This window comes from Larimichthys crocea, chromosome XXII (assembly GCF_000972845.2).
Source record: "Larimichthys crocea isolate SSNF chromosome XXII, L_crocea_2.0, whole genome shotgun sequence".
NCBI classification, from domain to species: domain Eukaryota; kingdom Metazoa; phylum Chordata; class Actinopteri; family Sciaenidae; genus Larimichthys; species Larimichthys crocea.
The window spans coordinates 20,070,068-20,087,393 of NC_040032.1; the positions used below are offsets into that span (position 1 = coordinate 20,070,068).

The following is a 17,326-nucleotide window of genomic DNA, read 5'->3' on the forward strand; positions in this document are numbered from 1 at the left end:
AAGTCTTTTTTTTAAACTTTCAGACCAGAGATCTACAGTACTGAACACTAACACACCACTGCATGTCAATAAGGGTTTTATATTTTAGCAGTTTTTAAAAAAAATAATTGCCCATTACTTGTTACTAAAGTCCGCAATCTAAAAGAATTCAAATTATCATTGTAAATAGTACACAATCTTTATATTTGAGAGGCTTGAGGAGGAATGGTGTGTATATATCTTTTCTCGATAAACAACTTAAATGATAATCTTTTGTGTATATCAATTTATATATATCATAATATCAAAATATTGACATCACTGCACTGAAGATCGAGACAGCCTCTGCAGCAGCACCACAAACACGCTGCTGGATGCAACAACCTGGATTGTCACCGTGAGCTTCAAAACATCTGTTAAAATAGTAGAAAATCTGAGAAAGGCAGCAAAAATCTCAGGATTAGTTAAGAAGTAATGGCTCTCCATAGATATCCAACACTGAAAATCTCACAAATATATCAGTGGACAAGACAGCTCAGATCAGCAGATACACTTGTTGGGTTAAACAAACATTGTGTTCTTACAGTTTGAAGAAGAGACTTTGGACCATTTCACACTTTACATAATGGTAAATAAAGGCTTTAACAAGCAGGATATAACTGCTGGATATACAGATGGTACAGTTTATCAAGAGAACGTGCTGCATCTGTGTTTATGTGACATCTTTAATGTATAAAAATCTTTACAACAGCTCATCAGTGTTCAGTTCAGCTAACTGCATTGCAAAGCAAAGTTTTTCTAGCCTGGGTCTTATTGTTATAACTGTGTCCATCCCAAGCAACCTCTGTGGCTGTGAAGCGAAGCTGATGCAGAAGTGCAAACAACTTCTGACAACAGAACAAGTCTCCATGAGCGCACACATTAAAAGGTCCATCTTCACAGCAGAAGCTAGCTATTTTCATGACAACTGTGCTGAGGCAGAATTATTTTTTAAACTCAACTGTTCAAATTATATTAACGTCTTTGCCAACTTTTAGATTAACTGTGAGGTGGGAGAGGCAGAAATACCAACATGGCGACAGCTAGAACCGCATATTCTGCTTCGAAGTGGCTCTGGGTAATGTCACACACACGTTGTCCATTCTTTATACTGTCAGTTCTGACTTTGGGCCTTGCAAACTTCGCGCTCATCACCTCCGTTGTAAAGATTTGGGCAGATAATGAAAGACTACCAAAGCTTTTCAAATAAACTTTCATTTTAGGTGGATCATTTAAAGGCTCGTCTCTGAGTCCAAACAAAAGTAAACACAGAAATGAATCCACTGGATTAGCTATTGTAGCAAACTGCACATTTTCAGTTAACCAAACTAGTTTTTGAGTGAAAGACAAACGTTTGACATGACTGTTAAACTGTTCACAGTTTGTTTTAGGTCATTTGGAAAGCTCAGAGTGCATCATGAAACTCTATAATGAAGGTGGCGAGCGCAAAGTCAGCAAAGACCCAGAGCAGATGCAATCATAAGAACAAGACCCAGGTTTAAAAACACACACTGTAATTTGACTTTAAATCAGCCCTCTGGTGTCAAACGCTCAATATATTTTTTTTGATTTTTAATGAAACTACTTCCTGAGATAATTTCTTTAATGTGAGCTGAGCTGACCCTCGGATGAAAGAAATGTGTACAACGTGCGATGCATCAACAGCAACATTAACAAAGTGCAGAACAGAGCTGTGAACAGACTTGCAGCCAAACTGACGTGATGTGCTGTTAGTGAGGTTAGCTGATCTCCTTCTTCAGACTAGCCTCAACTTACCTATGTATGTACAGCCATCAGCAGCTTCATCACATGTTGGAATTGGTCCGATCCATATTTAGGTTTACAGTAACTAAACTCTACATCAGAACGCAATATATATTTAACTGTTAATGCCGTCCAACTTTTAAAAAAGATTAACAGAGATAAATGGAATTCAGTCTGCGTTTGAAATCCAGAGTTTGCAGAGTTTGTGATGGTCCAAAGATACTAGAATGCATACAGACGATGGAAGAACTGCCTTAACAGGGATCGGCATCAAAAATACAGACAAACATTAAGGCATCCATCATTTCCCCCCTCTTGATCACTTTTCACTTCCTAGTCGTCCTTTTTCTCTTTTCCTTCCTTTCCGTCTTTTCCTTCCTCATCGTCCGTGTACTCTGTGGGCTCCTCTCCTGGCTTCAGGAGCTTGCCGATGTAGTCATACTTAACTGGAATGTGAGGAATAAAAAGAGTTGAAGGAAAGTATTTACAATCTCAATGTCAGAAATTCAAGGACAAAGCTGGAATCAGTCTTTTTGAGGTTTTGTAGCTCCACGGACTCCATGAAACCAATTTTTTAAAAGAAGAATAGCTGGTAATTATCTCAATTACTGATTAATCCATTATTATTTTTGATTAATTGTTTAGTCTACAACATGAGACACAAATTGTTCTAAATGTTTAACAACCGGCCTGCTTGAGTTTGTAAGTTTTTAGTTTGTACGTCTATATTAATTCTTCTGCCTCATAGGTTCGATAAATTTCATTTCAGCTCTGATCATATTTCAGAAAAGTGTGATGCATTTAGGGCTGAGAATCAAGAACCGGTTTCAAATTGTCCGATCCACTGGTATCGATGCCAGCGTGTTTTTCTTGGCCGTTGTGCATTGCAAAACAATTACAAACTCATGCATCGACGCTGCTGGACACTTAGAACAGAAAGGATATCATAGGAGAAATTAAACAAACAAAATGAATGATGACTATTATGCTGCTGTTAGGGTGAAACATAGCACGTGCATTTCTAAATAAACAAATAAATATCCTGGGTTATAATGACACACAGGAAGGCTCTGCACATTGTTTCTTTGACTAATATGTTGTCAATTCATCCATTTTAGATGGATCTGACCAATAAACAGAAACGATAATAGCATTGGTATCAATTAAATCATATCAATTCCCATCAGTGGTGATATTACCGTTTACCGTGATGTATTTCGGCTACAAGGAGTTAAATTATGGTCACTACTCACATGTGAACTGAGTCTCCCACTCAGAGAGGCTCTCCTGCTGCATGGCGTTCAGGTCCGACAGGTCGTCGTGTTCGTCTTTTAGGGCTTCCTTCTCCAGGCAGAACGTGGCCAGACCTCTGGATGCATCTCTGCCTGCAAACACTCCATACGGCCCCTCTGCAACACAGTAATGACGCACAGAGCACACGGTGAGGTGGAGGCATAACAACGGCAAAAAAAAAAACAAAAAACTAACAAGAACTGATCATTTGTTTGCTTTGCCTTTAAATAAAGAATAAGCCTCGGAACATCCTACTATTTTTTTAAGGAAAGACAAGCACAACTTTTAACCGTTTCCCAAGTTGCAACTCAGTTTCCAGTCCAAGAATCCAGTAAGAAAAACATAGCTGCCTCAATTTGTATTTCAAAATGGCATCATATAATAAATGTATATAACTGATACTTTGTATCTTGCAGCAGACTGAATATATTTTCATCTAGATGGTTAAAAGAGTCTTCAGTAGTAAACTAGTCTTTAGTTTATGTATTCTTTGATCAGATCATTAAGAAACCCCCCGGGTGCAAACAGTTTTATTTAAATTAGTTAATTTCAGTCAATAACAGCTGATAGACCTAACCCTGGAGCCTGTTGGCTTTAGGGCTGTACACTCAAAGTTTGCATGACAGTGCGCTATCATGCTGGCCAGAGGTTACACGCAACAGAGGTTACAATCTGAGATAAGAGAAAAACTGAGAGGTCTGACTCTGGTCGGTTTCCAGGTAACAGAAATGTCACACACGAAGCATGACAGAGCAGATTCTTCTTTCTATGACCGGAAAGTTGGGACAAAAGTTTAAGAGTTGATGGATAAATTCAACTTAGTTGCTGTAACTCCATGTTACCAGTTGTAACTGGCCCTGAAGACAACGACTGATGGCTTTTCTTGCCTTAAAAAGGTCCAGTGTGTAAGACTTAGAGAGAATATGGCAGAAATGAAATATAATATTCATAAGTATGTTTCATTAGTGTGTAATCAGCTCATAATGAGAATCATAATGTTATTGTTATATATCTACAGACACAGTGGGTCCTCAAGTTTCTACAGAAGCCCACAACGGACAAACTAAAATTTGTTACACTAGTTTACACTAGAGAAGGGAATGATGAAATGAGGGGTTGAAATATATATATTGTATATATTAAACTATCTATTGGGTTTAGGACTGTTTGTAGGACACGTCAACATATGTGATCGTTTGATTGTGATGGACTTTTTATTATTACTCTCTTTTTTTTGTTTGTTTGTTTTTTACAGTTTTCTGATATGTTATATAAACTTTAATTAATTTAATTAATCTAGAAAATAACTGTTTGACATGCAGATAGCTTTTGTGTGTGAAATGCTAATTATTTGTCCTTACAGCTCTGATATTCAAACTTTTGGTTGGCATCTCCTCTATAAAAAGTAATACAATGTAACAACATAAAAGGTTGATTAAAACTTTATCCCTGTGTTTCAAATGCTATCAAATCATTAATACTGAAAGTAATGTATTAAAAAATGTATTAAAAAAAGACGGAGTCACTTTTGAAAACATGGCGGCGGCTAACTTCTGTTGAACTACAGAGTAGCTCCACTTATCTCATAGACGATCTTCGAGGCTAACGCAGCGCCGTGTTGTGAAACGGGACCTCAGCTAGCAAACTAAAGGGGGCGTGGCGTCAACTTTCACGAACAAAACAACTTTATGCCAAAAAACAAAAAAACAAAAAATTCTTATATTTGATATTAACGTCAGTGAACTGCCATGATTCAACGACGTCTCACAGCAAAGCAGCGGCCGTTTTGTACCAGCTGCCGTTGGTGACGTTACGTTAGTCGTAACGGCTCTCTCTCGGGTAACGTTACCTGGCCCGTAGAACTTCTTCCCCCGGGTCACGTCGAACACTTTCCCGTTGACAGCCATGAGGATCCTCGGGTTCTCCAGTCCATCGTACGGCTTCAGATCCGCGAGAGTAAAATCTCTCTTCTTCAGTTTAGGCAGAGGTTTCTCCACCTCGCCGAGCTCTGGCTGTTTGTCTCCGCGGAAGATTTTGTACAGGAGGAACAAACACAGGCTGAGGAGGGTCAGGTTGAGCGGGGAGGTGAAGATCTCCTGAAAAATCCCACCAGAAGTTATCTCGCTTCCCTCAGCTTCAGCCATGTTGGGTTCTCTGTGTGAGAGTGTGAGTGTGTGCGTGCAGTAACTGTGCATGGTCGTTGGGTGGGTCCTCATGAACTCTGAACCAATCACAGCCAGAGCCTAAGCGGCATCGTTAACTGTTTGTCCAATCAGCTTCTTCCTGCCATGGAGCTAGTTTTCATTGTTTAATCATGTGTTCATTATTTTTATGGTTCCTTGATTATCTCTCAGCGAAAATACAAAAAATATTAAACAGCTTTAAATAAATTAATTGATTATAAAAATGTTTATATGTGAAAACAAAATACTGAATAAAGTAATGTAATTAAACTACAGACTGAATAAAGTGTTGTAATTAAACTACAGACTAAATAAATAAATAAAAGTAATACACTACAGACTGAATAAAGTAATGTAATTAAACTACAGACTGAATAAATAAATAAAAGTAATTACACTACAGACTGAATAAAGTGTTGTAATTAAACTATAGACTGAATAAATAAATAAAAGTAATACACTACAGACTTAATAAAGTGTTGTAATTAAACTACAGACTGAATAAAGTGTTGTAATTAAACTACAGACTGAATAAAGTGTTGTAATTAAACTACAGACTGAATAAAGTGTTGTAATTAAACTACAGACTGAATAAATAAATAAAAGCAATTACACTACAGACTGAATAAATAAATAAAAGTAATACACTACAGACTGAATAAAGTAATGTAATTAAACACAGACTTAATAAAGTGTTGTAATTAAAACTACAGACTGATAATAAATAAAGTAATTACACTCGCTGAATAAAGTGTTGTAATTAAACTACAATTTAATAAAGTGTTTTGTCCTTCCCCTACCCGCCTGACTACCGTGTGTTGTCCGTACCCTCTAGACCATCCAGTGTTTGTACCACTTCCCCGCTGCCCTGCCTCCCCGTGTTGTCCTTCCCCTCCCGCCTGCCTTCCCGTCGTGTCCGTCCCACTCCCGCCCCTGCCTCCCTCCTCCCCCTCCTACCCTCCCAACGGCTTCCTCCCGTGTTTGGCCCTTCCCCTCCCGCACTGCCTCCCTACATCCCGTCCTCCCTCCCGGCTTCCTCCCGTGGTTGTCCTTCCCCTCCCGACTGAATACAGTGTTTTACTTAAACTACAGGACCTAAAGTAGTGTTGTCATTAAACGACAGCCTGAATAAATACGTCCAACGAAATTAAACTATACAGACTGAATAAATAAATAAAAGTATTAAACTACATTTATTTCCCTATGTAGGGAGTAGGGAGTAGGGAATGAGTGAGTGATTTCGGACACAGCCATTGACACCGTGTTCACATATCCGGTGATTGTCTCATGGAATTCGGTCACTTCCTTGCCTTGGAAACCATCCCTGGCGTGTCAATGGTTCCTACCCAAACAAACAAAGCTCAGATGGAGAGTCCCCCTCGTCACAGTAACAGCTCTGTCTCCAGCCCGCGGACTGTCTGCAGTTTATCTGGACTTGTTTTCAGAAAACCGAGCCCCCCCCGTTAACTCGGAACAATGCCGGCCGGTTACCGTTTCTCTCTGTAACGTTACCCAACTGACGGCTCGCGTGTAACGCTCACCCCAGCCGTTGCGCAACAGTGGTGGTAACGCTCCTCTAAGCTAGCAGCAGCGGCGGCGAGGCAGAGATGACAAGCGCTTTGGCTGTTACCGTGCTCACTTCAAAACAGGTTCGGTAGGCACGGATGACAGCTCCGACTGGGCCCTTTTTGCTCGGATAAAATCAGATGCTGTGAGAGATTTGTTGAATCCAGCTCGAGTCCGGGTGAGTTTGAAATGTTTTGTGCTGAAGTGAGCTAGCTGTTAGCTGAGCCTGATCAGGAGGAGCAGCTACAGTTCAGCCGGGCTGATGTTTGTCACAACTCAGCCACAGTCACTTGTTTTTATGAAGAAGTTTCCACATAAAGATTGAGTATTTGAAGGGACAGCTACGTGTAGTTGTGAAAGTCAAAGTCCAGACAAACGGGAGTAAAAATCTGACATGTTTGTTTTTATTTTTGCATTTAAATTCAGGTTTGTTACAGTGATGTTAAAACGTCAAACCTATTTAAATACAGCTTCGGTCATTTTACAATATATCATTAGTCATTGTGAAGTGTTATTTGTTAAGTACAAACAGCTACACACAGTCAAGTACACAGCTTATATAACTTTTACTGCTCTAGTTTTATATGTTTGTTAGAAACTGTATATTAAAGATATCTATTCTATCTATATATTATTTGGTATCTATCGTGATATATTTTATCTATGTAATCTATAATGAATCTCATTAAATTATTCTTTTGTGATCCTATATGCTTTTAGCAGCAGTCTACATTCACAAGTTGCCATTTACAGTTTTGGTTTCACTTCATGTTAAAGGTATGAAGATATTCTTTAAGGCGGTGACTGTAGAGTTAACTCTGAAGTGTTGAAATCCTGCAGACACAACAGATGAAAAAAGGAAGTAAAGAGATTTGTAAATTATCCCATAAAACTTGGGAATTCCCAGTAGTTATGGGGCCATGCATTTGTCATTGTTTTCAATGCATTAAATCAGATTTTTTTTTTTTTTTTTTTGTCTCTCCCATGGTGAATATTATTTACGACTTCTTTAGTGCTGCCGCTCATTTGTTGTGTATCCTGTCTCCTCGCCACAGCCCTGTAAATTAAACCTCCCCCCCGCCCCTCCTGTTTGCTCTGCTGCTGCGGTCTCATCCTGGACGTTTCCAAACCCATTTACTATGAGTGCAATGCGTGTGGATGCCAAAGTGGTGATGCTGGGAAAGGAGAGCGTGGGGAAGACCAGTCTGGTGGAGAGATACGTTCATCATCGCTTCTTGGTTGGCCCGTACCAGAACGTGAGTGTCAGCTGCTCCCGTTTCAATTTCCATATCAGCCTGTTACTGACCTCCTCCCCGCCTGCTGCCTGCCTGGATGAAAGGCATTATTTTTATATTTAGCCCTGGGGAAGTCGTGGTAATTTATGCTGAAGTCCGTGATAATCTTAAAGCATAAAAGCATGATAGAAACCCAGGATGCAGTCATTTTTGTAGGAATCTTACATATCAGTGTTTGAGCTTGTCAGACATGCCTCTCTTATGTTCTGTTTAAGAGTGATACACTATGATACGTTCATAACTTCAGTTGTATGAAGTTGTAGAGCAGAAGCTCTATGTTGGTGTAGGACAACATGGTGAGCCGACTTTAATAAAGGAACAAACTCAGTATTCAGAGTAGCCTCAGTCTACAGGGACATTTCCATCTGCGAGTGTCTGATGCTTCACTGCGCTTGTTTCCTCTTCCCGACAGACTATCGGTGCTGCTTTTGTTGCCAAACCAATCCAGGTGGGAGAGAAAGTGATTACCCTGGGAATATGGGTGAGTTAGACCTGATATGAATTTGATCTCATTCTATATGTGAGTGCAAGATTTGAAAACGTGCCCCAACAACAGTGTCAGACGCATCACCTCCTTTCATCCTCATCATCTTTTTAAAAAAAGCAGAATGCAGGAAGGCTTTTCTGTGTGAACATAACTAATTAACGTATTCATTTATTCTAATAACAGACATATAAACTGTTTCTGACAACTGTACAGCAGCGAGGGGAAATTAGCTTGCAGCCTCAGAACTCTTCACTTGGGAATTACAGAGCATTTAAAGCCCGTATGGGGGTTGTAGGAATGTCGACTATGTGCAACTATATACTCAAGGCCAGAAGCATTTAACGTAGTGTTCAACAGGAAGCAGTTAGCATTGTGGTGTCGTCTCTCCCTTTATCATTTCACCCTGTCTTCTTTTTGGTGGTTCTCAGTTTTCTCTGCATCACTCTACTCTTCTCTGTCTCACTCAGGACACAGCCGGATCAGAGCGCTATGAAGCTATGAGCCGAATCTACTACAGAGGAGCCCGGGCAGCCATAGTCTGCTATGGTAAATCTACATTGTTCATAATAATTATTACAGACAGCTTTCAGGTGTCGTAACTCAACCGCTGGTGCTCATGTTGGAGAACATCTGGATTAGTTTTATCTTTATGTTTGTACTTGTCTGGTCTGACATTTGTGTTTGCTCTATTCTTTATATCGTGTGCTGCGACTGCGACATGCAAATTTAAATTATGATCACCGCACCGAGGACTGGATGTACAGGGTCACATAATGCGCTGTTTTAAATGAGGAACTGAACATAGTGTAACTGATCCTTCTGTCAGATGAATGCGTGATGTCAATCTGTCAGCAGATGCTAGTTTGGACTTAGTTAAAGGTTAAGCTTCTGTTTTCTTTTCTGTGCTTCAGGCTCAGCGGGTTAAATTTCTGCTCTGCTCCCTCATGCACCACTTAAAAACATCAACTTCTCTTTGGGACAAAAATACTGTTTTCAAATCAGAGGTACTCCTGGGGTTACCTCTTTTGTTGCAATATAGTTGAATAGCTCAGCTGAAAATGAGAAATAGAAATTCGGATTTGTAAAAAATGTGTTTTGTGTTCAGGAGAAAAACACATAGATAGGATTACAAATAGGTGTCACGCTGAAGTAAATCTGTTGTCACAATGCTTAATAACCTGCCAGCAGAGAAAGGCTGACTTGCTTTCCTAAAACTAATTGAGAAATGGTCCTAACATCCAGCTTCTGCCCCTCTTAAGGGGCAGTCACGTAACATTTCCTGGGCCCAGAGAAAGTCATGTAATGTTTTTGATGCTGGTAATAATTGAAAACTGAAAGAGCTCTGTCATGCGAGTTTTTTGGAGCCGGCTGGAGACACGGATGGTTGTAGTATGAGTGCAAAGTTAACTGAACCCAAAAAAGAGACCTAACCTAAATATTGACAACTTCAGGATGACTGTCCTTAAAAATAACATCCATTGAAATAAACACATTTGGACCATGACAGTGTCACTGAGCTCATCTGATGAACTGCTTATCACTCGTCATTACCATTTACAACAGCTTGAGTTCATGTGCTGATCTCATTGTTGCCCTTACCTTGACTAAGACATTGAACTGAATACCAGTTAAACATTAAGAGTTGAGACAAGATGAACACGTTGATCCCCTGAGAATTGCGGACTGTCACGGAGGCCAGTTAACCGATGTTAAAACAGACCGTTGCTACATGTAGTGTTTTTTTCTGAATGGTTTTTGTTTCTTTGTTCCACACAGAGAGGAACTTTATCTCTTAGGAAAGAGCTGATGGCATTTCCCAGTATGTTACTCACACTGCTGTCATGTTTTATTCAACATCTTTTGACAAGTGTGATGGCCAGCGGCTTATTTCCCTTCCATCTTCTTTTGTTTTACTGTTAAACCTTAACTGCGTTATTTGTGAAAAATCACTAAAACAGCAAAGCTCATTATAACTCTCATTGTGCATTGTATGCAGAGTTGTGTTTATACTCGTATCTGAAGGAAATTATAGAAACATCTGTGGAATACTAAAAGTCTGATTGTGTTTTGTCATTTTTTTGTCTTTCAGATCTGACTGACAGCAGCAGCTTCCAGCGAGCTCGGTTTTGGGTGAAGGAGCTGCAGAACTGCGAGGAAGTAAGAGACTTTTGCTGATGTGAAGTTAAATGTAATGGAGCTTTGTAATGTTAGCAGTTCAGTGTTTCTCTGTATAAATATGTAGTCACTGTGGTGATTGTGCAGCAACTGTCTGATCAATATCTGACCAAAGAATAAGGAAACAAGATTATAAATCTGATTGTAAGTTTGATGCCAGCGAACACATTTCACTCTGTACCAAGGTGTGTTGTATTTAGATAATAGACTCAGCTGGTTGGCATGATAAAATTCAAAGTTTTATGTTGAACTTCTGTGCGTGTCTCTCAGTAACGTTGTTGTTTGTGTCGCCTACTCCAGCACTGTAAGATCTACCTGTGTGCCACTAAGAACGACCTGGTTGAAGGAGATCGGAGCCTGCGCCAAATCGATTACCACGATGCTCAGGACTTTGCTGAGGGTAAATACAAGACTAACTGTTATAAATCTGCCTCTCTTACTGCTCATTATACTGGTATGCATGTAAATATAAACACTCCCTTGTGTGTGTGATTGATACAGTACATTACTGTCATGCGGTCTTCATTAAGATGCCTGCATTATCACATGAATCTTTGACAAGCAGAAGGCTGCCGATGTTCCAACAGATCCATGTTGGTATCATATTTAAACCTGCACACTCATTTGTTTATACGATATCTAACTATCTAAGAAATCAGTTTAATGATATTACGCTGACTTTGAAAGTTTTATTGTGGTCAACTACACGTCTTTTGGTGTGAGACAGTCGGCTCAATGGCTGACAGCACATGTTACACCGTCAACTGTGAGTGTGTCTGACCAAAGGTGATAGAAGAACAGCTGATAACAAAGCTGAATGTCTTCATATCTTAATGTTTGAAGATATTGTTGCTGTAGATCTTTAAATGTCTTATAAAACATCTTAAAATGATGGTTTTTTAAAATCTGGTTTCTGGATGTCAGGAGTTGCCTGTAAACTGACAGTGAGACTGGTGTGACTGTGGATTGAGGTGCAGGAGTCTGTTCAATCCTTATATGTGGAGTTTCAGTCAGAGCAATCAGACAGATGGAAAGCACTGTCACTACTCCTAGCTACAGTAGCTCTAAAGCTCAATGACACATAATGGACAAATGTAGATGTCATTTTTATTGGTTAATTCATGCATCTGTCCAGGATACTTTAATATCATTAATTATATTATTAGGACTAGTTGTTACATATTGCTGGGAATTACTGAAAAAACACACTATACTGTATATAGTCTATACACCCTGTAATTGTACCGGTATAGATAATTGTATGAGACAAGATCTTAAATTGAACTTGGTGAACCATGAAATCTTGTTTAAGAAGCCAGTTCAAGGCTTTACAAGTAATGAGTTTTTAAAAAAAAAATCTAGCTGTGTTAATTCTTTCACTTGAAAAAAAAAGTTCTTTTTATTCATTTAATAAGGACTCGCATGGTCATTTCTGAGTGTGTTACTACCCAGACTGGGGAATAATGACACGACTAACATGCTTGTAAATGTCCTGAACATGGTTAAAGGATTTTAAGAAGTCGTTGACCTCTATCAGCCTCTGTGATCTTGTGATTTATAGGCATGGACAGACCTCATGTCTTGTTTCTTTGCCACGACCCAACTGACCTTTAACCTGTTTTGGTTTGCTTTCACAGAGATTGGTGCGCAGCATTTTGAGACCTCCAGTAAAACAGGAAATAATGTGGGTGAGTCAACCCTTCAGTCATCTGCAGGACACATTTAACCCGGGTGGCACAGCTGTATTTATTCATGGTCTGCGAACTGAGGAAGTGTGTTTCAGTAATAACTCTGCTATTGGAAGAAAAATCCATTAAATCACACAATCGTACTTTAATATAGTGAAATAAAAATATGTTTCAGTAGAACTCAGTAGAGCTCAGACACTTAGAGTAGCAGACACTGTTAGTTCTTCAGGAAAGCCAAACAAGAAAAGTCATTAATGGATCTGAATTGAACTGGAAAGTTTCTGTTACTCTGGTTTACCTCATTTGAACTCAGTCACTCAGGCAGTTACATAAATGTGATGAGAGAGACACAGAGAGAGAGAGATTGTTTCACCACGGTTGTTGAAAAACTATTCAACTAACTCTTCAACAATATTAAGGAGGTCTTTCAGAAGCAGTTGCTCTTTGGTACTAACCCTGTCTAAGATGAGTCAAGTTGAGACACTGGCATTCAAATAAACAGGAAGTAAAAGCAAGATATGATGGCGTGATTGCTGAAGAGTCTGCCTCATCTCAAAGCACACAATGTATTCTAATTAGTACATGGAGACAAAACATTTTTTAAAGTAAATGAAGAGAATAAAGTGCTGCTGTAAGCACAGAAAGTGACCCACAGTGTGGACTCAAGTCATCAGAATTTGACCCTCAGCAGGACCTTGTAATCACAGTTAAAACATTGTCCTAGATATTCAGGCTTTGCACAGAGGTGACCAGTGTGTATATTTATCCAGATAGTCTGTCACTCATTTCAGTTCACTTTAGAGAGCATCCTCTTGTGGTTATGTCTCTAATCAACAATACTTTCGTATTAGCAGTAGTGTTATGTTCCTGTCATAAATTAAGTCCGATTCTACTCGAGAACAACGTTTGTTGCCTTTAATGTTGAGTTTATTCTGGCATAAAGTATTTAATAGTGAACATGTCATTAGCTCCTCTCCGAAACATAATGCTGTCTGTTTGATAGGTCTTACGTTTTGTGTGTTAGGAATGTGAGTGGACCAGTTTTTGTCATGTTGATGTGTTTATGAAGTGACAGAAAATGACGGGCCTCTGTGTTCTTCTGCTTGACAGACGAGCTGTTCCAAAAAGTTGCTGAGGATTACAACAGCACAGCCTTCCAGTATATGACAGGTGAGTGTTTTATCTGATGTAAGTTATAAACACAATAATATAAATAAGATTGGTGCAAACTTGTTTTTTCCACATTAAATTTAAGTTGTACTCCAACTCTCTAAGAACATTTTGTTGTAGGGGGCGGGCACTACATTTAGATTCAAGTTCTGGGCAACCAGCAGTAGAGATTTCTATTAACTGATTAACCGAGTCACCATGTTTTGGTGGTGGGGGGGGCTTGGAGCAGTGTATCACTGGCACAGCAGTGGAAGTTAATGTTCTGTTATAGAGAGATGTGGTCCTAGACTTGATCCTTGTGGGACACCACAGGTGAAGCGCACGTGGAAGAAGAGCCCTCCAAGTATATTTAGATGAGAAGACAGATGCTGGTTTAATATTTGAGTTAACTATGAAGCTACAGCCAGCAGCTGGGTAGCTTAGCTTAGTATAAAGACTGGAAACAGTGGGGAAACAGCTAGTCTGGCTCTGCTCATAGGTAACCATGTCCACCGACCGGCACTTCTAAAGGTCACTAACTAATCTAACTATCAAAGTTAATGTAAAGTAATATGTTAATGAAATAGAGTATGTGAGGGGTCAGGTCTTCTTCATCTTTGTAGAAGATCTTTGTGCTGAACTGATCCCAAAGCAAATACAATGTTTTGAACATGAAGTCTCTTCCTCTGTTCCAGCAGAGGAAACGGGCGTCGACTTGGGCCAGAAGAAAGACTCATATTTCTACTCCTGTTGCCATAACAACTGATGCTGAGCAACAGGAAGGGAGCAGAAATGGTCACTTTTCCTTGGGCTGGAGTAAAACCTGGATATGCTGGATGGGTGCTGTGGAACTGGGATCCAAGAAAAAGAAATGAAGCAGGAATGTTTATACCTTGTTAGTTGTGTTTTTCTTTTGTGCCATAAAGAACTGAAGGCTGCAAGACTTTACAGAAGAGGATCTACTTCTGCTCATACTGGGTGGAGAGGGATTTAACAATTTTCACCCAGTTTACGTCCCGTGTTTTATCCTCATCAGCTGGTCTCTTTTCCTCTGTTGCTTCCTCTGCTGCACCATGGGAGTGAACGTATTCCCAAACCCGCAGCAATGTTAAACAATCGGAAGCTGTGAGGATGTTAAAAACACGGACCGGCAGAGAAAACTTGATTGAGGCTGTTTATTGTTGTAGCAACTGCAGTGCTTCAGGAGGGTGAATGGTTTGTTTACAGCATTTTTTTGTTTACCTCCAACTCTATTTAACCTTGTTGTGGAAACCCGTCTGCTGTTCCATCATCTTCCACGAATATCGACGAATGGAGTGAAGCTAACTAGGATGTACACACACACACTCCTATGCTCCCAGTAACACATAATTCAAATTAATTCTTCTTATACCTTTTACAAATCTGGTATAAGACATGAATGAGATGATAGCAATGATCTTCATCCTATAAAGGCCTTATACCCGCAGTAGAAATGGCAGGACTGTGTGTGGAAGTGTGTTTGTGTGTGTCCAAAATCAACTGCTTGAGTGTTTACCATGACATAACCACAACTGCTGCCCTGCCAGTCGTGGATGTATTTACAGAGCTGGATATGGTGCCACTGCTCCCAGAGCCCAGAAACAATATTTTTATTTCCATGATGTCATCCTAGAAGTGAAGTCTATGGAACCAGCAGGAGAAACACTAATGTCCAGTGGGCCTCACAATGTAGAAGTACAAGTGGAAGCTGGATAAATAAATGGAGGCCATCTTGGAGTTCAATATCCAGTTCTTATAATACATCCACAGTGACGGGATGTTCGAAATGTTCTCTTTTGCTGCATAAGCTATTATTTTGTCACAAGGAAAATAAAATAAGCTGGGTTTAAGGTGGCGGTTACTAAAATGCTATATATCAGCTGACTGAAAGAAAATTTAACGACTCATGTTTCTATGTTTGAACTCGAAATTTTCTATTTTGTTATTTAAAATGTAAAGAACACTTCTGGAAATGTGACTGTTAAATTTTCTTTTAGTCTTCGGTGCAGGTACTGCAAAGACGAGCTCTGGTCATAGAGCGAAGTTCCCCTTCAGTGTGTTGTGAAACTGCAGATTTCACCCACACAGGAAAAAAAAAACAAGCAAACCTGAATGTTGTAATATGGAACTGTCATCTCAATGAACAATATTTGCATCTATATTTAACGTCAAGGCTCAAGTCACTAATTTATTGTCTTTTTAAGAAATGGACACGCTCATCAGTTCTCTCCCCCATGTTGTTGCTGTGAAGTGTTGCGGTTTCATGTGTTGATATTTCAATGCAAAATATTTTTATTGAGGACTGTTGACAGACCGGTGTAAAGTGCAAATATGTTCTGTAAAATGAAAAGCTTGTTAAAAGAATGTTTCAGAGCTCTGACAGACCTTACATTTTATAGTGCATTTTTTTTGCCCTTGTGTATAATATCTCAGCTTTTTATGCATTCGAGTGAAAAAACTGTCAATATAATGGCAATATATACAAAAATGTAATGTAAATAATCAAATCTTTGCATTATTGCATCTTCAGAAATGAATTTGTGGCATACTGACAACCCCTTTTTGCATTCAGTTTGGTGTTATTTTTCTTATTTCACTTGCAGTGAAAGTGTCCCCCCATCCTGACAGAAAACAAAAGCTTGTGCCTCAAGAAGGGACTTCACCAAAAGCCAAATAAAATCACTTTGAAACCACCAAAAACTGTCACTGGAAAGGAGAGTCTGTGTTTTCAACAGTTCAATCCTCAACGCTGTGGTTTAACATAGTTTAACCTGTGCTTATATGAGAAATGACACCTGTATTTCCCTGGAGGTCGTGAGCATTTTCACAGCTGTCTGTCTTGCATTGAGGGATGCAGCGGTGAATTTTGTAACAAAGGAGGAGGCTGTTTTTAATCTTTCTTCAGTCTCACCATTACACTTGTATCGAACATTATCACTACTGCTAGCTACAGTCTCATAAGACTTTTAGCAAAAACAATTTTAGCAAAAACTTAAAATCATAATGTTTAAATGGTCAGTTTTCTGCTGCTTATCAAGGTTGAGGACACCTTAATTAATTGATAATATTGCTTAAAATTATTGTTACACAGCTGGAAAGTGCTGACAAAAATGTGTTTTTAATAAATTCATGTACTTGATAGTAATGATTTTAAGCCTTATTTGCAGGCATGACACTGCAGAAACCATGCATTAAAATTAGTAAATCTAATGCTTTGATTTTTTTTTTGTAGACATAGATTTTTACTTTTAATTTTCTAAAACCACTGATCCTTTTGACACGTCATTGTTGGATAAAACCTTGAAATGTTCTTAAGACAAGTGGGACAAGAAATAGACTAACAACTCACCTGTGTTTTTATTTGTATTGTAAAACGATTGACTTTCTCACCAGGACTTTTTCATCACCATCTCCGCCTCAAGCTGCTGCACACAAACCCATTTAATCATTTACAGTATTTAACATTTAAAAATGGACAACAATAAGTGGAAAAATGAAAAGTGAAGAACTTTGTAGACCCTGAACGGATCACTACACTACAGTCTTCCTCTGTATTGCTTCATGTTTACACTAATTTTGACAGTCTGGCATGTTAATTTTTATTTTGTACTTGAGTTTAACTATTCTCAGTCTGTTTAACTTACTTTTAATCTTTATATCAAATCAAAATCAAGTTTTTTTGTGTTG

The 17,326-nt window shown here is 39.0% G+C and overlaps 2 protein-coding genes across 3 annotated transcripts; one reads left to right on the forward strand and one right to left on the reverse strand.

Moving 5' to 3' along the window:
- Positions 1 to 99: 99 nt before the first annotated feature.
- pgrmc1 (progesterone receptor membrane component 1) lies at positions 100 to 5,280 on the reverse strand. The gene is made up of 3 exons (XM_010730840.3): positions 4,925 to 5,280; positions 3,036 to 3,191; positions 100 to 2,228 (listed from the first exon to the last, which is right to left on the reverse strand). Exons 1-3 carry the CDS (start codon positions 5,268 to 5,270, stop codon positions 2,116 to 2,118), a joined length of 615 nt encoding a protein of 204 aa, XP_010729142.2. The 5' UTR covers positions 5,271 to 5,280; the 3' UTR covers positions 100 to 2,115.
- A 1,295-nt stretch (positions 5,281 to 6,575) lies between these two features.
- Positions 6,576 to 16,318, forward strand: rab24 (RAB24, member RAS oncogene family). 2 transcript variants are annotated; one of them, XM_019265782.2, is made up of 9 exons: positions 6,576 to 7,002; positions 7,880 to 8,080; positions 8,532 to 8,600; positions 9,074 to 9,152; positions 10,696 to 10,763; positions 11,082 to 11,181; positions 12,419 to 12,469; positions 13,580 to 13,639; positions 14,317 to 16,318. In XM_019265782.2, exons 2-9 carry the CDS (start codon positions 7,964 to 7,966, stop codon positions 14,382 to 14,384), a joined length of 612 nt encoding a protein of 203 aa, XP_019121327.1. In that variant the 5' UTR covers positions 6,576 to 7,002; positions 7,880 to 7,963; the 3' UTR covers positions 14,385 to 16,318. The 2 variants fall into 2 exon arrangements, with proteins under 2 accessions (XP_019121327.1, XP_019121326.1); XM_019265781.2 differs by having other exon boundaries at positions 6,578 to 7,002; positions 14,314 to 16,198.
- Positions 16,319 to 17,326: the final 1,008 nt, after the last annotated feature.

Coding starts and splice junctions, on each gene's coding strand:
- pgrmc1 (XM_010730840.3), bottom strand. CDS start 5,270: ATGCACAGTTACTGCACGCACACACTCACACTCTCACACAGAGAACCC. Junction 3,192..4,924: donor GAAGAAGTTCTACGGGCCAG/GTAACGTTACCC, acceptor ACTGTGTTGCAG/AGGGGCCGTATGGAGTGTTT. Junction 2,229..3,035: donor GTGGGAGACTCAGTTCACAT/GTGAGTAGTGAC, acceptor CTCACATTCCAG/TTAAGTATGACTACATCGGC.
- rab24 (XM_019265781.2), top strand. CDS start 7,964: ATGAGTGCAATGCGTGTGGATGCCAAAGTGGTGATGCTGGGAAAGGAG. Junction 10,764..11,081: donor AGCTGCAGAACTGCGAGGAA/GTAAGAGACTTT, acceptor CGCCTACTCCAG/CACTGTAAGATCTACCTGTG. Junction 12,470..13,579: donor TAAAACAGGAAATAATGTGG/GTGAGTCAACCC, acceptor TCTGCTTGACAG/ACGAGCTGTTCCAAAAAGTT.